Here is a 22759-nt window from a genome sequence, read left to right as displayed (position 1 = left end):
AAGATCTTTATCTAGGATAATGCCAAGAAGTTTTACTTTATTGTCCATTTGGATGGGAGAGGAATCAATGCTAATGGGGGCTGCAGAGATGTTCATCTGTGGAGGTCAGAAAAAGACCGCTTGTAGTTTTAATGATGTGTTGTGCAAGTTTATTTTGTTGGAGCCAAGAACTAATTGGGTCAAGTTTGAAGTTTAGTGGATGAAGTAGTTGTATGTCATCGACATAAGTGAAAACAAAGCCTATAGATTGAGCTAGAGTAAGTAGAGGGGTCAAGAAAATATTAGAGTAAGGGGGAGAGAATCGAGCCTTGGGGAACCCCATAGGTTTGGATGATTGTAGAGGAGATATAGTTGTTGAAACTAACTCTGTAGTATCGATTATTCAGATAAGAGTGGAACCATTGTAGGGCAGTGCCTGATATGTCAAGGGTTTCTAGTCTATTGAGGAGAAGAGGATGATCAATGGTATCAAAAGCGGATGTAAGATCTAGGGAGATCAGAATTGAGGATTTACAGTGATCTTTGAAATAGAGAATTGAGGTAAACAAGCCGATGAGAGATAGTTCAGTAGAATAGTTTTTTTTTTAAACCCTGTTTGGTAAGGATGAAGAGCGTTAGTTTTTTCTGCAAAATGGGATAGTTGGTTAAAAACCAGTTTCTCGGGGGGGGGGGGGGGTTGCCAGGAGAGGTAAGTTAGCGATTGGCGATAATTAGTAATTTGGTTTTGTAGGATGTTTAATTGGTTGAGTTTCTGGTAAACAAGAGCGGATTTCCATGAAGAAGGTACAAGGCCTTATGAGTACTGGTAAGCTAAAGTTCTGTTTCCTGACCAGCCTTTATAAGAGCGCCATCTGACTGGGTTTAGCACTAATTTGGGGGGGTTCCCTAGTTCAGGCAACCCCTTCTGATAGTGCAGGCTGTGTCGCCCCTTAGCACTGTTTTGTTGTTCAGGTTTTCAGTGTTTCATAACATGTTGTTTCGTTTTCACATTGTTATTGCATTTGTTATATGAGCAAAATTGATTTGCTTATTGGGAAGTTCCCCTTCCTCTCTCTTGTTTGTTCTCCTCTACAGATGTTCCTGGCTGCTTTAAAGACTGACTGAAGATACAGAAGGAGCATGCTCAGTAGTAGAGTGTGAGAGGGAGGGGTAAAAGCTTCATATGTTTGAAGCTTCCTACTGATCCCTGGCGGGAGGAGATAAACAACCCACTGGCCCCAGAATAAAGTGATAATTTACAAGAAAGAAGATTAGCAGAGGTAAGAACCTAATCTTTCGTTAAAAGCTGAAAATTTAAAATAAATATTGAAGGATGTGTTAATACACTATTGTGTTTTGTGTGTAAATTTCTACACATATAAGTGAGCTCTAGAAAATATCACATTAAGGAGATTATTTTAAGAAACCCTGTTTACAGATGTAAATTCCAATTTTATAATGATGCTATTTACATGTGTAACTATGATTAGAGATTTATAAAAACCCTGAATGGCGTGGAATGGGTAAACAAAAATAAATTTGTTTACACTATCAAAAAACTACAAAGACTATGAGGCACTCTGTGATTTTATATGATATCGTATTTAAAACAAATATTTTTTCATTCAAGATGTTGTTAAGCTCTGGAACTCAGTACCAGAGCTGGTAGTAAAAGTGATTAATGTAGCAGGATTTCAAACAGGTTTGTACAAATTCCTAAAACAAAAGTTCATAAACTGTTTGTAGTCCTGGGGAAAGCTAGGTTAAGTAACATGGACTACATTTTGGGACTTTGTCAGATGCATGTAATCTGGAAACAGGATACTAGGCCTGATGGACCCTTAGGCAGACTCAGTACAGCAACTTTTATGTCCTTATATACTACAGGAGACACAGATCTAAAAGAACTGTGCTGTATGTGGTGCAAAAAAAAATAGGTGTTTTCTTGATTTTTGCATGGGCAACCAGTCATGTGAAAACAGGACTTTAGAGGAATGATGTAGGGGACAATTGTGTACTGTATAACCCTCTGGTACTTAAATGAACTTAAAGTTTGGGACTTTAGGAACTTACCCTTTTAATTGGTTGCTCTTATACCTCATTTAGTTTTCTGACATAGGGTGCATATACATGCAGTTGGCAGTCCCTTGACACTGATTCATGTAAGTGCTGGTATTTGTAAATATTGACTGCAACTTTGGGCTCTTATGAAGAAACATAATTACTGAGGGATTTTCTTGTCAGTCGTATTCAGCTAGGTTCTATCATTGAAAGTTAATGAAAAAGTAATTATATCACTACTTTATTTTTCAGAACAACTTCATTTAGCCTAAATTAAAACAGCCTATCTGCTAAACTATTGTAACATTTGAAACTTGTATTTTGCCATATCTTATGCACTTAAAATTCTCAATGTTTCTACTCATTTGTCTAATTTTATGATTTGTATGGCTATTAAATGGGAGAGAGTTTTTATTTCTGTCTCGGTTTTATAAATCTATTTTTGATTTGAGAAACCATGTCTTTATTTTGCTCTTTAGCTATGGCACCCCATCAACCCATCTGTTCTTTATGGGGACATCGACCTCTTCAGTCGCAATGAAATAACTTTTATCAGTCAGGGGTAAGGCAGTTAGCATTTATTAATACTTCTCCATTTGAATTTTCACAGACCGCTTATAGTCAATCAACTACTAATTTTTCTCTCTGGTTTGAATGTTTGAACTTGCATTCTCTTAAAACTAAGACTCATCTTATCTCTGACCTTATTTTAAACTATCAGTATAACCTTGTTATCCCAGGACAAGCAGGCAGCATATTCTCACATGTGGGTGATGTCACCAACGGAGCCCTGGTACAGACACTTTAAAAGTGCATCGCCACTTTAAGACTTTCAGAAAGTTCATGATAGCCTGTTCCAAGCATGCGTGAGTGCCTTCCCGCCAGAAGTAGGTATGCAGTCTCTCAGTTTCTTAGTTTTCGCGGAGCTAAGAAGTTGAGTTTCAACGGCTGTTGATCCTTTTTTGCCTTCCCGGTCTCACGGTTTTTGATTTTTCTAGTCATATTTTTGTTTATTTCTTTATTTCTTTCGTTTCTAAATAAAACTAAAAAAACAAACAAACTTTTTTTTTTACTGTCTGCGGGTTTTGGCCCGGCGGGGCCTTCTCCACCTCGGCCATCGAGTTCAGTTTGACTGAGGCGGTGTTCCCATCCATGTCACACCCGCTGGCAGGTTTCAAAAAGTGTGGTTGCTGTGCTCACACTATATCTCTCATGGACACTCACAGCTGGTGCCTCCAGTGTTTAAGGCCCAAGCACCATGTCCAAACATGCAAGTGCTGCTCTTCTTTGCAAAAGAGGACTATTAAAAATCGTCTTTTGCAGTAGCAGAAGCTTTTCGGTGTCGTCATGGAAGGGGAGCCTGCATCGACACCAACGACATCGAAGGTGCCACAACCGAAGACTTTGACACCGATAGAGGCACCGACATTGACCCCAGTGTCACAGTACACCATCCTTTTGGGTAAGCAGGCTAAGAAGCCTTCTCCTTCCCCATCAAGGAAGCAGGTCACAAAGGCATCGAGCCTAGTCATGCCAACCTCGCACAAGTCACACAAGCGACTAGCTCATTTATCGAGGAGTGCCTCAACATCGGCGTCTTCCTCGCTGGACCGTATTGTAGCATCTACAGTATCAGCAACAAAGCCCTCCTTTACCGGTGCTTACTTTGAAGCAAAAAATTGATGTTTTGCTTCGCGAGGAGCTCGGGGGACATTTTCAAATGTTAGTCCCGACACTGACTCCTCTGATGCTGGTCCAGTCTGAGCATGCACCCAGGACCATGGACACCGTCAGCACCGCATTGTAAGGAAGCCTTACAGGCATCGAGCTTTCCACCTTCGACACCGAGGCATCAATCTTTTTGACATCGGTCTCAATCTGCCCAACGTCACACATCCTCTTCCAGGTATTTGGACAAAAGTCCCGTCAACTCGGGGAAGGTCTCTTGTAATAGGAAATAAAACTTAGACCCCGACACTAGAGCGGCACCAATCCAAGCACCATTCCCCTTCGATGTTAAAAGACTCTGACTTGCAGGAGGACTCTGAACCCGATCCCTGTTCGTCTGACGCCAATGATGATGACTCTCATGCATCGGATTCTTCCAAAGGTTCTCAAACTCGAGCAGCTTCTCCCACCGGAAAACTCTCTTTTTCAAAGTTTATTTGACAAATGGGAAAGGATCTCTTGGTGCAGTTGGAGGCTGACTCGAAGTATAGTAAAGAATATTTGGACACCCTAGACTACGATCAGCCTCCAAAAGAGATGCTTAAGCTCCACCTACATGGGATTATCAGGGAGACTTTCTTTAAAAATCTGGAATCTCCATTTTCCGTGCCGGTGGCACCTCAAAAATTGGTCTCTGTAAGATTATTGCTCTACCAGGGTTTGATAAGCCTCAACTTCCTCATCAATCCCTTCTCGTGGAGCCTACTCTGAAGAAGTCTACCTCTTCTAATGTTTATGCGTCGGTCCCTCCTGGTAGGGAGGGCCGCACCATGGACAAGTTCGGTAGACGTCTCTACCAGAATTCAATGTTGGCAAATAGAGCTGTCAACTATAATTTCTATTTTTCCTGCTACTTAAAACATCTAGTTAAGCAGTTCTCTGGATACAAGTATATCCCGGCCCAGAAGTGGAAAGGTTTCAAGCACCTTACCAGCACAGTCCTCCAACTTCAAAAATATGTGGTCCGCTCAGCCTATGATATTTTTGAATTGACATCCAGAGCCGCCTCCATGTCAGTTGGCATGAGGAGACTAGCATGGCTGCGGGTCTCTGACATGGACTTCAGTCATCAAGACAGGTTGACCAACATACCTTGTTTGGGGAACGTGCTCTTTGCAGACTCGGCAGACAGTGCAACTCAAAAGCTGTCCGCTCATAAGACCAGGTGAGATACCTTGGTGAAACAAGAAGTCTCCGCAATGGAGACCTTTCAAGCCTGCTTCCTCATATCAGAGGCACTTTTCAGCTAAACATCGGCCCAAACATGACCTCCTCCCAAGAAGCAAAAACAGCAGCGTCCTGCTAAAGCTCATCCCACAGCTCTCATCAAGGCTACCCAGTCTTTTTGACTGATTTCTGGAGAGCATAGTCTCAGTTCACTTGAATCACCCTCTTCTCCAGCCAATCGGAGGGTGACTCCAACTTTACATCAGTTGTTGGGAACTTGTCACCTCAGACCTTTGGGTCTTGAAGATCATTTAGGGGGGCTACTCTCTACATTTCACTGCCCTTCCCCTAACTCATCCTCCAAGAGAGTCTGCTTTCAATCCTTGACAGTCCTCTCTTCTCCTGCAGGAGGTTCAGTCCCTTCTCCTCAATGCCATCAAAGAAGTTCCCGTCGATTCTTAATCTAGGGTTTTAATCCCGCTATTTTCTAGTACCAAAGAAGATGGGAGGTCTGTGACCAATCCTAGATCTCAGAGCCCTCAACAAGTTTCTAGTCAAAGAAAAATTTTGAATCCTCTTTCTAGCCACTCTGTATCCCCTCTTGGCTCACAATGATTAGCTATGCTCTCTGGATCTCAAGGAAGCCTACACTCATATCCCAATTCATCTGGCTTCCAGGCAATAGCTCAGATTTCAAGTGGCTCATCACCACTATCAATGCAAGTCCTGCCATTTGGCCTGGCATCTTCTCCCAAAGTCTTCACAAAGTGTCTGGTTGTGCCTTGAGATTTTGGGGTCTTCAGGTATTTCCCTATCTGGACAATTGGGTCATCAAAGACCCTTCGTGCCAAGATGTTGTAGCAACCAATCACACCATCTTGTTTCTCAAGAGCTTGGGATTTGAGATCAACTTCCACAAGTCTCAGCTTCTTCCGTCTCAGCATCTCCAACTTATAGGGGCTTTTTTCGACACCACTCAAATAAGAGCATTCCTTCTCCAAAATCGTCAGGATGCTCTCATTCAACTTTGTCATCAGGTAGACCAGCTTCATTCCATATCAGCCAGACGAATGGATGGTTCTTCTCGGGCATATGGCCTCCATGGCCCATGTCACCCCTCTGGCGAGACTTCATCTCAGAACACCTCGATGGGCTCTGGCCTCTCAGTGGTCCCAAGTGACAGATCCTCTTTCACAGCACATTTCTGTGACATCTCTTCGACAGTCGCTGCAGTAGTGGATGATTTCATCAAATCTCTCCAGAGGTCTGCTTTTTCACACGCACCCATCACAAAGTTTTGACAACGAATGCGTCCACTTATGCCTGGGGAGCACATCTGGATGACCTTCAGACTCAGGGTCCTTGGTCTCTCCCTCCCTATCCCCCCCCCCCCCAAGGAACAGAAGTTTCAATCAATCTTCTAGAACTCAGGGCGATTTATTATGCTCTCAAAGCTTTCCAACATCTCATCCACAATCAAGTCCTCTTGCTGCGCACGGACAATCAAGTAGTGATGTATTATATCAACAAGCAGGGAGTGACGGGATCTCTTCTCCTTTGCCAGGAAGCTCAAAAGATTTGCCCATGGGCCTCTGCTTGGCATATCTACCTCAGGGCAGTTTACACTCAGGGGGAACAGAATTGCTTAGCAGACAAGCTCAGCAGAATTCTTCAACCTCATGAATGGACGCTCAACTCTAGCTCTCCATCCCATCTTTGCTCAGTGGGGCACTCCTCAAGTGAATTTGTTTGCATCTCCCCACAACAACAAGATGTCCCAGTTCTGCTCCAGACTATACTCACCTCACTGTCTGGAGGCAGATGCATTTCTGCTGGATTGGACAAGCAAGTTTCTCTACGTGTTTCCTTCTACTCCTCATTCTAAAGACTCTTTTCAAAGTCAAACAGGAGGCTGCCACCATGAGTCTCGTTGTCCTTGGTGGCCCAGGCAGCCTTGGTTTTCCCTTCTACTTCAACTCAATGCCAGGGAGCCAGTACCTCTGCCGATATTTCCATATCTTCTTACGCAGAATCAAAGTGTACTGTTACATCCCAACCTTTAGACTCTACACCTGACAGCTTGGTATCTCTCGGACTGAAAACATCTGAACTTCGCCTCTCTTAGCCAGTTAGACTTATTCTTAAAGCCTCCAGGAAACCAGCCACTCAACAATGTTATCATCAGAAGAGGACTCGTCTCTTCCTGATGTCTTCTCTCTCACTACGATCCACAATCCATTTCAGTCTCATTGGTGCTGAATTACCTTCTCCATTTGTCTGATTCTGGGCTCGTCTACATCCTATTAGAGTCCATCTCAGCGCTATTACAGCTTTTCACCATCCCGTGGAGGGTAAACCTCTCACTGCTCATCTACATCCAGATTAATGAAAGAATTTATCAATGCGAAACCACCTCTCAAACCCCCTCCTGTAGTCTGGGACCTTAATGTAGTTCTTTCCAGATTAATGAAGCCTCCATTTGAACCAATGTCTACGGCTCATCTTAAATATCTTACCTGGAAAGTTGTCTTTCTTATATCACTTACTTCTGCCAGAAGAGTCTGTGAACTTTAAGCACTGGTAGCAGATTCACCTTTCACAGTGTTCCACCACGATAAAGTGGTGCTTCGCACACATCTGAAGTTTGGATTGCAAGCGTGCTTTGGCCTACTATCTCAACAGAACAAAGCCACATAAGACATCTCCTCAACTTTTCATCTCCTATGATCCTAACAAATTCGGGCATCCTATTTCCAAGAGAACGATTTCCAACTGGTTGACTTCATATATATCGTTCAGTTATGCTCAGGGTGGACTGTAACTGGAGAGTCGTGTCACAGCCCACAAGGTCCGAGCTACAGCAGCTTCCGTAGCTTTCCTTAGATCTACCCCTATTGAGGAAATATGTATAGCTGCCACCTGGTCCTCGGTTCATACATTCACCTCGCATTAATGTATGGAATCTTTTTCCAGATGGGATGGGCACTTCGGACAGTCTGTATTTCAAAATTTATTTTCCTAAAAGGCCAATTCTCCCACCATCCCATTCTGGTTAGCTTGGTGGTCACTCATATGTGAGAATATGCTGCCTGCTTGTCCTGGGACAAAGCACAGTTATTTACCATAACAGGTGTTATCCAGGTACAGCAAGCAGATATTCTCACAACCCACCCACCTCCCCGGGGTTTGCTTCTTAGCTGGCTTACTAAACTGAGGGACCACTCGCCTATGTCAGGCGGAAAGGCACTCACGCATGCGTGGTGTGGGCTATTGCGAACTTTCTAAAAGTTCTTATAGTGGCAATGCACTTTTAAAGTGTCCGTACAGGGGCTCCGTCGGTGACGTCACCCACATGTGAGAATATCTGCCTGCTGTCCCTGGACAACACCTGTTATGGTAAGCAACTGTGCTACGTGGTTTACGTGGCTGAAACTAGCTGTTTTAGACTTTGAGACTTAGCTTTTTGAATCTGAAATTTCTTATTTATTTCAGGCTTGCCTATCAGGATATTTGGCCCACTTTGAGCAAAAGAGGTAGGGGTCTTAGAATCATTTATGTAGATTACTTTGAGATTAAACTTATAGATTACTTTCTTTTGAACATGTGACTCTGCTGTTGGAGGCAATTCACTAGTTTCTAGTAAAAGCTCTTATAATGTACAATGCTTGATGTTTTAGATATTGCATGGTCTAGGACCTTACATTGTTACAGAATTGATTTAAATTACCTCGGATAGAAGAGCATCCAAGTTACAGTCTACTTTGATATTTGATTTTCTCTTCATTTAAGGGAATTAAAAGTAGAGTTATTGGAATCAGCATTTTCATATAACATTGTAGAGGTTAAGAATGGTCTCCCTTTACTAATTACGAAAGTCTTACGATTGTAAGAACATAAGAATAGCCTTACTGGGTTAGACCAGTGGTCCATCTAGCCCAGTATCCCATCTTCACGGAGGCCAATCCAGGTTACAAGTACCTGGCAAAAAAACCAAATAGTAGTGGCATTCCATGCCACCGATCCAGGGCAAGCAGTGGCTTCTCCCATATCTGTCTCAAAAGCAGTTTATAGACTTTTCCATCAGGAAATTGTCCAAACCTTTATTAAAACCAGCTACATTAACCGCTTTTACCACATTCTCTGGCAACACATTCCAGAGCTTAACTATTATCTGAGTGAAAAAATATTCCCTCCTATTGGTTTGAAAGTATTACTCTAACTTTATAAAGTGTCCCCTAGTCTTTGTAAATCTTGATGCAGTATAAAATCAGTGCACTTGAACCCGTTCTACACCGCTCAGGATTTTGTAGACTTCGATCATATCTCCCCTCAGCCAGCTCTTTTTCAAGCTGAAGAGCCCTAACCTCTTTAGTCTTTACTCATACGAGAGGAGTTCCATCCCCTTTATCATCTTCTTTGAACCTTTTCTAGTGCTGCTATATTTTTTTTTGAGATAAGGAGAGCAGAACTGAACGCAGAGCTCAAGATGAGGTCATACCATTGAGCGATACAGAGGCATTATAACATTCTTAATCTTCTTTAGCGATTGTCACTCCAGTTATCAGCTCAAATTTAATCATGTTATGATCACTGTTTCCCAGCGGACTCAACACATTTACCTCCCGTACTATGTCCTGCATTCTACTAAGGACCAAATCTAAAATAGCTCCCCCTCTTGTTAGTTTTTGGCCCAGTTACTCCAAGAAGCAGTCATTTATTACATCTAGGGATTTTACTTCCCTAGCTCTCCCTGATGTAACATTTATCCAGTCAGTGTTGGGGTAGATGAAATCAATACTATAGGCAAAACATACTCTATAATGAAACCTCTAGGGAACCCCCTTTTTTGTTTGTTTGGGGAAAACAGTTTATTAAAAAGGGAGTTCTCTAGAGGTTTCATTATAGAGTATGTTTTGCCTATAGTATTGATTTTTCATACTCTCTTCTGAATTTATACTGTACTTGAAATCACCCATTATTATACTGTTGTCTAATTTGCCAGCTTTCCTAATCTCTGAAGACATTTCTTCATCTGTCTGCTCATTCTGTCCCAGTGGACGGTAGTATAATCCTAACTTTATATTCCTTCCCTTCACATGTGGAATTTCTATCCATATGGATTTCACACTGCTATCTGTGTTGTGCGGAATGTTTATTTTGTTTGATTCAATTATCTCTTTAAAATATAGCGCAACCCCACCCCCTCCAATTTGATCTACTCTTATCATTGTGATATACAGTAATTTGTACCCAAGTAATACAGTGTCCCATCGATTATCATATTTTCACCAGGTCTCTGATATGTCTTTATTTTTTATATACCGTAATACCACAAACAGTTCAGAGCGGTTTACAAAGGAAGAGGCTGTATACAGACAGCGATATTACAAAAATCTTAAATCTTTCAAAATTACATTAACATGGTAATATTAATCAATTTTTCCTGGAAGTGTTTTAGAAGTACATCATGGTAGAAATGGAGTCAGAGAAATTTGTCAGAGATAAGTTTTGATTGACTTCCTAAAAGTTTGGTAAGAAAGAGCGTTTGAAATAAAGTTAGTTAAACATTTATTCCATTTGCCTGCTTGGAATGATATTGTTCTATCGAGGAATCTCTTGTAGATACAGCCCTTCAAGGATGGGAAAGTGAACACGTAAGCACTACAGCCCTGATTCTGTATAGGACGCTCGGGAGAGGTGTTCTATACAGAATCGGGCCTACACTAACCCCGATTCTGTAACCGACGTCCATGTTACAGACGCTGGTTAGAGAATCGGATTAGAGTAGACGCGGCCGCTACACTTATCGCGGCAAGGGATAAGTATAGCGGCCGCCTGTCCAATCGCCGGCAGGAGGGTGCCGAACCCCTCCTGCCGGAACACTGCCCCCGAAACTCCCATTCGCCAGCAGGAGGGTGCCGAACCCCTCCTACCGGAAAGCAGCTCCACCCAAACTCACAATTGCCGGCAGGAGGGTGCCGAACCCCTCCTGCCGGAACACCCCCCCCCAAACTCACAGTCACCGGCAGGAGGGTGCTGAACCCCTCCTGCCGGAACGCCGCCCCCCCAACTCACAATCACCGGCAGGAGGGTGCCCATCCCCTCCTGCCGGAAAGCCGGACCCCCTCTGAACCCCCCATGCTAACGACCTCCCCCCCCATGACTCCCCTAACCTCCCCCCCAACCAACCTTTAAAAGTTGGTCGGCTGGACGGGTCTTGCTGCCGTCCAGCCGATAGGCCCGCCTCGTCGAAATGAGACGTGCCTGCCCCATCCCGGCCTATCCCCGTTAAGTCTAAGGCCTGATTGGTTAAGTCTAAGGCCTGATTGGCCCAGGTGCCTAAGAGCCTGGGCCAAACACACCTTAGAGTTAGTGGGGATGGGCGGATCCGCTATGCCTAAGGCCTGATTGGTCCAGGCTTCTAGAGTCTGGGCCAATCAGGCCTTAGACTTAGCGGGGATGGGCCGGGAAGGGGCGAGCCCATCTCATTTCGACGAGGCAGGCCTGTCGGCTGGATGGCAGCAAGACCCGTCCAGCTGACCAACATTTAAAGGTTGGTTGGGGGGGAGGTTAGGGGAGTCATGTGGGGGGAGGTCGTTAGCATGGGGGGGGTCCAAAGGGGGTCCGGCTTTCCATCAGGAGGGGTTGGGCACCCTCCTGCCGGTGACTGCAAGTTTGGGGGGGCGGCGTTCCGGCAGGAGAGGTTCGGCACCCTCCTGCCAGCGATTGGGAGTTTCAGGGGGCAGTGTTCGGCACACTCCTGCCGGTGATCGGACAGGCGGCCGCGGCCGCTATACTTATTGCGGCAGGAAGATCCCTTGCCGCGATAAGTATAGCGGTCGCGTCTACTTACAATGTAGGCTAGCATTTTGCTGGCCTACATTTTAAGTGTCTCTTCCTCTACTAGGGAGACGCGTAGAGCCGCCTAGGTTCGCCTTCAATATAGGCGGCCTGCCTGGGGAGCATTTTTTAAAAAAACGTGCATCCTGATTGGTTGATTAGACAGCTGTAGGACGCCTACAGCTGCCTAAAATCGGGACGACACTTTGCATAATCAGGGCCTACGTGTACAAGTTGTACCTGGAAAGTCGAAAGGATGAGATAGATAGATTGGGGATGAACCTGTTATGGTTTTGAAGCAAAGGCAAGCAAACTTAAAAATAACCTTTGCTTCCATGGGCAGCCAGTATAGTTTTTTCTAATATGGGCTTATATGATCTGATTTTTTGAGACCGTAAATGAGACAGATTGCAGCGTTCTGAACGATTTTCAGTCGTTTGATGGTTTTCTTAAAAGATCCCAAGTATATAATATTGCAATAGTTTAAGATACTTAAGATCAAGGATTAAACCAGCAGTCGAAAAGAGAAGAAGTCAAAATATTGTTTAATGGTACGAAGTTTCCATAAGGTGAAAAAACATTTTTTAACCTGAGAGTTAGTGTGATCTTTCAAAGTCAAGCTTCGGTCCAAGATGACACCCAGGATTTTGATGGCAGAATTAATTGGATGGTCTGACCAGTGGCGTACCTAGCATATGTGACACCCAGGGCCCATCATTTTTTGCCCCCCGCCCCCATCTGTATGAAAAACATGATTTTTAGTAACAAGCCACACGTCACACATGAGTACTTAGGAAAAGGCAGCATCTTACATATTGCAGTGAGCAGTACATCAATATACCCATTGTAAAACTAAACAAGCCAGACCAGTACAGATCAATCCTACACCATCAATCCTAACAGAAAACCATGTCTTTCGAACACACAGAACACAGAAAACACCTTCGCCTAGTATGGAATATGTCATCACAAACTAACCCCTCCCCCTTTTACAAAACTGTAGTGTGGATTTTAGCCACGGTGGTAACAGCTCTGACGCTCATAGAATTCTGAGCATCAGAGCTGCTACCACCACGGCTGGCGCTAAAAAAACGCTCCACAGTTTGTAAAAGGGGGGATAAAATAGAAATACATAGACAAAGATTAAATTGAACCAGCAAGAAGCTGGACTCTGCATAAAATGCAACACCACAGAAACAGTGACACATGTCTCCAAAGCAATAAATAAATAGAAAATTTTTGTTCTACCTTTGTCTTCTCTGGTTTCTGCTTTCCTCATCTTCTTGTTACTGTCTTCCTTCCATCCACTGTCTGCCATCTCTCTGCCCCTCCCTATATGGCATCTTCTCTCCTTCTATGCCCCTTCCAGAAACTGTATGCCTCCCCCTTCCATCTCTCCTCTAGACTCCCCCTTTAGTCTGGCATCCATCATCTTCCCTCTGTTCCCTCATGGTCTGGCATCTTTCTCCTTTAATCTCTCTTTCCCTCCCCCCTGTGGTTTTTAGCATCTTTCTCTTCTCATTTCCTCCGCTCAGATCTGATATCTCTGTCTCCTTGCCTGATCTCTGGCATCTCTTCTCTCTCTCTTCCCTTTCCTTCTCTGGTCTTCCTTCTTTATTTTCTGCCTCCGTCTAAATTAAATTATTTCTTACTATGCAGTCCTCAGTTTCCCTCTTTTCACTATGTCTACCCACAGCATGCCACCCCTTTCCTTCACCCCTCCACTATCTCACTAACTCTATCTTCTTCCCCCATCCAGCATATGTCCTTTTTCTTTATCCCTCCTTCTATCCAGAATGTGTTCTCTTTTTCCACTTCCATTCAGCATTTGCTCTCCCTTTTCCCCCTTCCATCATCTGACCTCTTCTCTCTCCCCTTTCTACCCACTTCCATCATCTGCCCCCTTCTCTCAATCTCTCCATCCACCACAGGCCTATCTTTCTCCCTTCCTCACCTTTCCGATTTTGGCAACAAGATCCGCAATGCCCCCCCCCCCCCGGACAACAGGCCCGGTCCGACAAACCTCCCTGCCCTGTGGCCGGCGATGTCTAAACTGCCTTCTTTCAGCAGCCGGAGTGTTGTAGTTGCATATGGCTGCCGTAAAGGTCGTCTCTGATGCAACTTCCAGTTGTATCAGAGATGACCTTTACGGCAGCCACACGCAGCTTCAATGCTCTAGCTCAGGGGTGCCCACACTTTTTGGGCTTGCCAGCTACTTTTAAAATGACCAAGTCAATATGATCTACCAACAATAAAATTTTTAAAAAACACAAAGCACACTGTACGCTGAGAAAATGTTAATTATCATTCCTATTCTGGGTTTTTTTCAAAGAGGTCAAGGCAGATGACTCTATGCACTGTCACCTCAGTAACAACCATACAAAAATATACCCCCCTCCCTTTTTACTAAACCACAATAACAGTTTTTAGCGCAGGGAGCTGCGCTGAATGCCAAGGGCTGCTCTCGACGCTCATAGGCTCCCTGCGCTAAACCGCTATTGTGGTTTAGTAAAAGGGGGCCATAGTGCAAAATATAGACAGCAGATATAAATTCAGACACATTTTGATCACTAAATTGAAAATAAAATAATTTTTCCTACCTTGTCTGGTGATTTCATGAGTCTCTGGTTGCACTTTCTTCTTCTGACTGTGCATGCAATCTTTCTTCCCTTCTTTTAGCCTGTATGCTTCCTCTCTTCCTGACCTCATTCCCTCCCCCAACTTTTTCTTCCTCTCTCCTTGCCCTTTCTTTCTTCTCTCTTCATGCCCCCTTTCTTTTTATCTGTTTCCCTTCTGTCTCCCTGCCTGCCCCCTTTCTTTCCTTCTCCCTACCCTCCACCAAGCCACTGCTGCCACCATCGGGGAACAGGCCCCAAAGCCGCCGCAGCGGCTGCCCCAAGCTCTCTCTGCTTCCCAGCGTCGGGCCAACCAGCATTCCTCTCCCCAACATCAATTCTGCCGTCGGAGAGGAAGTTCCGCCCAGCCAGGCAGTGATTGGCTGGCCCGAACTTCCTCTCCGACGGCAGAATTGACGTCGAGGAGAGGAAGGCTGATCAGCCCGGCAGTTCGCCAAGGCAAAGTGAGTCTATCACGGAGCCCGGGATGGGCTCCACGATCGACTCACTTTGCTTTGGCGATCGACCATTTTCCAGACCTGGCTGGCTGTGCACCCCCCTAAGGCTGTACCCGGGGTGGACCTCCCCCCACCCTTGGTACGCCACTGGGTCTGGCCCATTTAATCTCAGAGGTATTCATGATCTTGCTATTAGGACTTGCCGAAAAGAACTTAGTTTTATCCAAATTCAGTTTTAATTTAAATTGCGTGGTCCATTGTTCTACCTTAGTAAGGAAAGAGGAGATGAATTGTTCTGTCTCTTGAGTCAGTAAGGGTATGGCAATAATAATTGTAATATCATCCGCGTATATATATGATTTCAATTTTAAATTGGATAACATTTTTCCCAATGGTGCCATATAGACATTGAAAAGTGAAGGGGAGAGTGGGGAGCCCTGTGGAACTCGGCAAGGATTACACCAAGCCTGAGCAAAAGTTCCTTCGCTGTAAACCTGATAAATACCTTTTTTTAAGAAACCCATAAATCAATTTAGTACCTGTCCGGAAATGCCAATGTAATCAAGGCATCTGAGCAAAATGTCATGATCAACAAGGTCAAAGGCACTGCTCAGGTCGAACTACAGTACCAGTGCACTTTTTCCCAGGGAAAACAGATGGAAAAGATGATCAGTCATGGAAGCCAAAATTGTTTCGGTACTATGATTTGTATGAAAACCAGACTGAGAGTCATGTAGGATGTTGAACTTCTCTAAATATTTCATGAGATTGATGTTAACCAGTCCTTCCATTAGTTTAAGAAAAAATGGTATGTTGGCAATAGGTCTGTGGTTGGCAGTAAAGGAGACAGACTCCTTAGAATTTATAATAATAGGAGTCACAAGGATATGACCAAGTTCTGCCGGAAATATGCCAGTACACATGCAAAAAGAAACCAAATTAAAGAGTTCAGCCTTGAAGGAGATAGGGACTGATTTCATAATAGTCGGTGGACAGTTATCCAACAGGCAATTGGATTTTACATATTTTGAATACAGCTTAAAGAATTGGTCCAGTCTGGATTTTCAAAATGATTCGAAATCATATCAACAGCTGAACTTTCTTTTCATAAATGAATTAAAGTGATTGGTAAATCTAAGCTTGAACCTACAAGAGACAATCTCAAATTATGAATTTTATAGCTGCCTCTTAAAACATGTATTTCAGAAAATTTTAAGATGAATTTGAATGGAATCTTGTCTTATAATGGTAGTATATTAATGGATTTAACTTATTTTCTTTTTATTAACCATTCTGGACCCTAATGGGCAATAATATGGTATAGAAAATCTAGATTACATTTTGATCCCTATTCATTTATCATCTTTCATTACTATTTCATCACTGCACCAATTTCTATGGACAGATTATTATTTAATTTCATTTTGTTTGACATCCTTTTTAAGTATTTTTTTCCTCCTTCTCCTCCTGTTATTTTAAATCACACAATTTAAAATCAGTTGATGCCACTAAATTCTTTGTGCATTTTGATTCCTTTCCAGCCATTTTTTTATGTTATCCCTATCTGTACAGATTGCATGTTGGGATTCTGTCCTAAGTTTTGCTTTGTTCAGCCAAGTATCTTGATACTAAAGCAGTTCATTCCCAACAGATGGCTTTTAAAACTCATCATTCTACTGAACTCACTATGCTGGATCTTAAATTCTTTGTACATTATGATTCCTTTTCAGACATTTTTTTTATGTTATCCCTATCTGCACAGATTGCATGTGGGATTCTGTCCTAAGTTCTGCTCTGTTCAGCCAAATATCTTGACAAAACTAAAGCAGTTCATCCCCAACAGATGGCTGTTAAAACTCATCATTTTACTGAACTCACTATGCTGGATCTTGTAGATAGTATTTGTTTATTTCTTGATCCTAGTAATTATGTTTTGCTTATTCCTGCTACTTGACAACTGTTGTTTTAGTTTATCATGGTTTACTTGTTTGTCGTCTTTCAGAACTGAGTATATGTAACACAGTTTATTCTTGGTTTCATTTTTATCTTTCTGATGGTCTCAATCACTTTCTGCATTGAAAACACTTATAACTGGGGTACCTCAAAGCTATCTTTTTTGATCTATGCTTTTTAGTATCTATTTTTCCGCATTGGCACTTCTTATTCAGATTCTTGGGGCTCCTTTTACAAAGGCGCGCTAGGGCCTTAACGCGAGGAATAGCACGCGCTAAAATGCCATGCGCGGTAGCCGCTACCACCTCCTTTTGAGCAGGCGGTAGATTTTTGGCTAGCACGTGCTAATCTGGTGCGTGCGGTAAAACCCAAGATTTGTAAAAGGAGCCCTAGGTTTTACTTTTTTTCATCTACACAAATGATCTACAAATGATTTATCCAGTAGAAAATTATTCTAGTGAAACTATTGCTGTAATTTCTTCTTATCAAGTAGCTTCTTAGTTAGTAGACAATGGTCTTAAAATTAATCATTCCAAATGTGAATTTATGACCTTGACAGGAAATATGCCTATTCCTTCTCTGGTTGTCCCTTCTATTGATGGTATCCTTCATTCTATAACTTGAAAAATATATATAATATGATGGGTGTTCAATAATTAGGAAAGAAAAGAGTTTTCAAAAAATTTTTGTTTTATTTTTCAATATAGTCCACTGATAGCTCATACACTTCATCCACTTTCCTGCAATTTTAACCCCTTTGAAAAGAATTTTTCTGTTTGACCTTCAAACCAGGACATCAGTTTCATTGACTTTTTCATCACTTGAAAACTGTTGTCCATGGAGAGATTTCTTCAGAACAGGAAATAATCTGAGAGAGCCAGGTCAGGACTGTAGGGTGGATGGTGCAACTGATGAAATCCACATTCTTGGATGGTAGCCTTTGATTGTCATGACATGTACACCGGTGCATTGTTGTGAAGAAGCAGCATGCCTGCTGTGAGTTTTCCTCGTTTGGGGACTGGAACTACCTGCCTATAACTTAGCTCTGTGTAATATTTAAGAAAAAATACTTATAGCATTTAAGGAAGAGCTAGAATTTTATTATTACAGTTTTTTTTGCAAGATTATGCAGGCAATGCAGTAATTTTAGTTACAATTTAGAGATCTTTAAACAAGGGAAATGTGCCACAAGATAAAGTATTGTTAAACTGGATTAGAAGTAACTCACTCTGATAAAGGCCCAAAAGTATTCTTTCTTCTTATTTTTGCTTCTGTTTGGAAGGGTGAAGGAGGGCTGTTTGTAGAGAGTGGCTGGAAGAGATGTCCTTGCTGGAAGAAATGTTCTTCAGTTGTAGAATAGCTGGGAGTGGAGCATGGAGATTTAGGTGCAGAAAAAATTCCAGCAAGGTATGTTGCAGATGTCCAGCAGCAATCCAAAGAGGCGGAGCTTAGATGAATCCCCCCTGTTTATGGACCATAAGAGCTGGAAGTCAGATCCAATCACAAATCAGGAATAGTGCGCTGTCACATCAGGAATTGTGTCCAATCACAAGTCAGGAATAGTTCAAAACTGGTTTCTATTCTGGGTGGGTGATGTCATCTGAAATCACAAATTGATGAACTCTCATCTACCTATGTACTGAATTGCACTTTCAAGCTTACACAGATGAATCTGACCTGAAATTTAATGCAAGAGTGGGAAAAATTGTTGGACCTTCCCACACTGCTCAAAAAACTGGAGTTGATGTCATACAAACAGGAGGCCTTTCTCCCCTCATCTATCTACCCCCTCCTACTGTTCTAGTACCTCATCTACCTGTCTTCCCCCAAAACTCCCAAGCCTCTTGTATCATATCCAAGGATACATGAGAGCAAGGGAGAAAAAGGTAAATTTCCATCTGCCAATTCACTATTGTAAGGGATAGAGGTGTCAGAAAGATAAAGCTGATTTTAGGGGAAGGGGGAAAATCAATTGCTAGTGCAAGGACTGTTCTGGAAAGGCGTTTTCTTGAAAAAGGAACTGAGGTTTCTGATAGCTTTTGGGTAGAATCTGTTGGAGGGTGGCATCAAGGAGAGGAATCCATTTCCTGGAAAGAGGGATGGAGAAGACATAAAGGTCTCAGCCTAACCAGACCAAAGTCACAGGGCTACTAAGCACAATGTCTGCTAACATGAAGAGTAAAAAAGATCATGCTGGGTTGTTAACATGCCTATTATTTTTGACCATGCTATGCATATCATTAGCTTTAATACACTAGTCCAGGGCTGCCCAATTCCGGTCCTCGAGATCTACTGGCGGGCCAGGTTTTCAGGATATCCACAATGAACATGCATGAGAGATTTGCATACCAAGAAGGCAGTGCAGGGAAATCTCTCTCATGCATATTCATTGTGGATATCCTGAAAACCTGGCCTGCTAGTAGATCTCGAGGATCTGAATTGGGCAGCCTTGCACTCGTCACTCTGTTTAGAAGGTTAGCATGATTAACCTTCTAATGTTTAGTGCACTTTAATGTATCTGATTTAGCCATTATGGATACTCCATTTCCTACTTCCTAATGGTTTTTATATGGTGTACAGGGGGGGGAGGATCAATCAAAAGGTGATTAAAAAAGTAAACAAATATGCAAAAGAATATGGCTTTTTCTAAAATATATTTTATATTATTGTTTTCAGGTCATTCTTGGCCATGTTGACGAGACAGGTGGAAGATTTCCTGAATTACGATGCAGAAAGTATGGCAATCTCCTGGCAGGAGCTCCTATGGCAATAGAAACTGCTGGCATCAAATCTTTACTTGCTGGGCTTCATAGGAGATCTCTCTAACCTACTTCCTAATTGTTCCCTGTTCTTTGCCCCTGTTTTAATCAAGCACATGTAATACAAATATAGAAGAACCTGTTATTTTCTCCTTTGACATTACAAATTATAGATAGTGCAGACTGGTGATGGAGCTATTCAAAAGGTGATTAATCAGAGGGTATCTTCTTTCAAAATTATTTGTAACACATAAAATAATTTGATGATGGCAATATGTGTTATTTTTTGCAGTTCATGCTGAGAGGTTTAATTTTGGAGAAAAAACCCCCATCAAAGATAAAGCTCTGTTTTAAATAATTTAACTCAGAATGAGGTACTAGCACTGGTAAGGGTGAAAGGCATCATTCAGGGGTTAGAATGGGATAGAAATAAAAGGTTATTGATGGCTATTACAGTTTTCAAAAAGCCAGCAATGCATAGCTTGCCACTTACATTTTTTGCTATGATTTCCAATTAATATTTTACAGATAAAAACACAAGCTTACACTATGAGGCCTGTTTATTAGAGTTTTGCAATTACCATGCATGCATTAGTTGGAAAATGAACACATGGTAACTACAAAACCTGCAGAGTAACTGTTGGAGGTGTAGCCTTATGTGGCAACTTGACTCCTAGTAATAGTCCAGTGTAGGATTACCATATTTGTGAAGCCAACCCCACACAAACTGAGCCACACATATGCACCAGATCAAATGACCACAGTGGCATACCAAACATATTTAACTCCACGGGTGATCCCCTCTGCCTCTTCATTGATTTCCCCCCACCTCAGAAGGTTAAAAATTAGGCTAGACTAAGAGAGTCCAAAACCCAGACAAACTGATGGGCTGTAGAAAAACATCTGAACACCCAGACAGTCATCTAAAAAGAGAACATGTCCGGATTAATCTAGACATATAATAATAACTCTAGTCTGGTGAGACTTCTGCTTGGCCTGAGCTGCCATTTTGAATTTGGCCAGTGATGGGACAGAAGCCTTCAGGAGTCTGTTCTGTACCCTCTTCCATTACTTACCAGGAATTCCCCAGTAAATGCTGGAAGGAGACTGAGGATGGCGGTTGGGGATGATGATTGAGGGAGGGGTGTTGGATACTGCCTGAAGATGCTGATTGGGAGGGGGCAAGATACTGATTAAGGTACTGGTTAAGATGCTAATTGTTTACATTTATTAGGCATCTGATAAATCACTTTTCAGAAAAGACCATCAAAATGGTTAACAATCAATAATATAAACAAGAGAAGGAGGTGAATTACAATACCTCAACCCCACAAGAAAGTTCTATTCCATCTTTCATTCACTAAGGTTTTTCATTTTCTTCTGCTAGTCTTGACTCCATTGGCCAATAACCTTGCCTTGTTTTATGTGTCCAAAATTGCCCTACTACAGGCACCTTATTTGGATCAATGTCTTCCTAAGCAGTTACCTATAGTTCATATCACTGCTATTGTTTCTACTTCAGAGAATATATTAACTTCATTTGTAGGAACTATAACCTGGTCCTCTTTTCAGCCTCAATCAGTTCATTTACTAAGTTTCTTTCTTCAATGTAACTTACCACTTGTATTATAGATTCTATTCCATTGTCTTGGATTAAACTTCCAGAATTTGTTCTTTCCATGATTAATCTAAATCCGACTTTAGGCCTTATACCTTCTCAATGGAAGCATGCTATTCTCAAACCAGTTTTGAAAAAAAACCTTCTCTGGACCCAACTATACCAGCTCCCTATAGTCCAGTATCTAATTTATGCATTTATTCTAAAATTATTGAAAAGTTTGTATTTCTTCAATTAAGCCAATTTGTGGAACAGACTTTAACTCTCGCTGTAATATGGAAACTGTAATAACTTCAGTGCTTAGTGAGGTTCATGTATATCTGGATCAAAATCAAATAACTTGCCATTTCTTTAGATTTATCTGCTGCTTCTGACCACTCATTTCTTTACCATCTTTCTAGCTTAGGTTTCCAGACACTGTTCTCTCTATTTGTTTCAATATTTTCTTCAGGATTGGACCTTTACTGTTCTTACTATGGCTTTCACTTCAATGATTCAACACCCGCATTGTAGAGTCCCACAGGGCTCCATTCTCTTCCCCCCTCATGCTCAATTTGTTTCTAAGCCCACTGGCAACAATAATTCAGGAATCTGTAAATTCTTTTCATTTTTATGCAGATGATATTCTTCTATTTCATTCTGAACCAAACAAACCCGATATCACATCACTTCAAATCTGTACAGAAAATTGTTCAATGGCTCTTGGAGAATCTTCTTGTCCTAATTCCAGAGAAAACCTTAGCCTGTTGGCTAACAGGGGCTTTAACCCATCCATTATGCAAATTACAGCTTTTAGGAATGACAGTAACTCCAGTAGATTCTTTTCACTATCTTGAAATCATTTTTGGCTATCAACTATCCTTTGCTCCTCAAGTCTTCAGCTCCGTGTGAGACAAGATTTTATATTTTGCATCAATTACAGGTTGTACATAATTTTTTTTGATCATGATGCTCCACTCTTCCATGTTTGATTATTGTAATATTGTTTACTCTGGCATGTGACATGCCAGAGTAAACAATTGTGACAATCTCTCTTGAAAAAACTACAAACTCTTCAAAACTGTGCTATCCAACTCCTTTCTAATGCTCATTTAATATCTTTGTTAAAAAAAAAAAAAAAAATTACAACTCCATTGATTATCTGTAGAATTCAGGATCAAGTTCAAGATTCTCCCCTTACCATTTAAAACCTATCGATTGGGTTTTCCACCTACATTGCCTAACTATACTGTATGCACCACATCATACATTGCAATCCTTAACAATTGCAGATTGGTCTGCTCATTATGAATCAACACATCATTGTGCATTCTTTATTCAATTTTCTATATCGTTCTCCCAAGGGAGCTCAGAATGGTTTACATGAATTTATTCAGGTACTCAAGCATTTTTTCCATATCTGTCCCGGTGGGCTCACAATCTAGCTAATGTTCCTGGGGCAATGGGGGAATTAAGTGACTTGTGCAGGGTAACAAGGCATAGCATGGGTTTGAACCCACAACCTCTGGCAGCGGAGGCTGTAGCTTTAACCACTGCACCATGAAAGATATTGTCAGCCATTAAAAAACTTGCCTTTTATCC

General features: G+C 42.1%; 1 protein-coding gene across 4 annotated transcripts in view; it reads left to right on the top strand.

The window, feature by feature from the left end:
- The window catches only part of FAM110C (family with sequence similarity 110 member C), a 50357-nt gene extending 30523 nt beyond the window's left edge, over positions 1 to 19834 (top strand). The window contains exons 2-4 of one of the 4 annotated variants that reach the window (XM_033937430.1): positions 2520 to 2602; positions 8428 to 8468; positions 19478 to 19834. In XM_033937430.1, the coding sequence (XP_033793321.1) occupies positions 2520 to 2602; positions 8428 to 8468; positions 19478 to 19497 (144 nt within the window). In that variant the 3' untranslated portion in view covers positions 19498 to 19834. Of the gene's footprint in view, positions 1 to 1074; positions 1120 to 2519; positions 2603 to 8427; positions 8469 to 19477 lie in introns of those variants that run through there. The other 3 variants (XM_033937428.1, XM_033937429.1, XM_033937431.1) reach the window with 3 other exon arrangements.
- The last annotated feature ends 2925 nt before the right edge of the window (positions 19835 to 22759 follow it).

Source organism: Geotrypetes seraphini, chromosome 3 (genome assembly GCF_902459505.1).
Source record: "Geotrypetes seraphini chromosome 3, aGeoSer1.1, whole genome shotgun sequence".
Classification (NCBI taxonomy): Eukaryota; Metazoa; Chordata; class Amphibia; order Gymnophiona; family Dermophiidae; genus Geotrypetes; species Geotrypetes seraphini.
The sequence above is the reverse complement of the archived record's forward strand: the minus strand, read 5'-3'. Positions and strand labels throughout refer to the sequence as shown.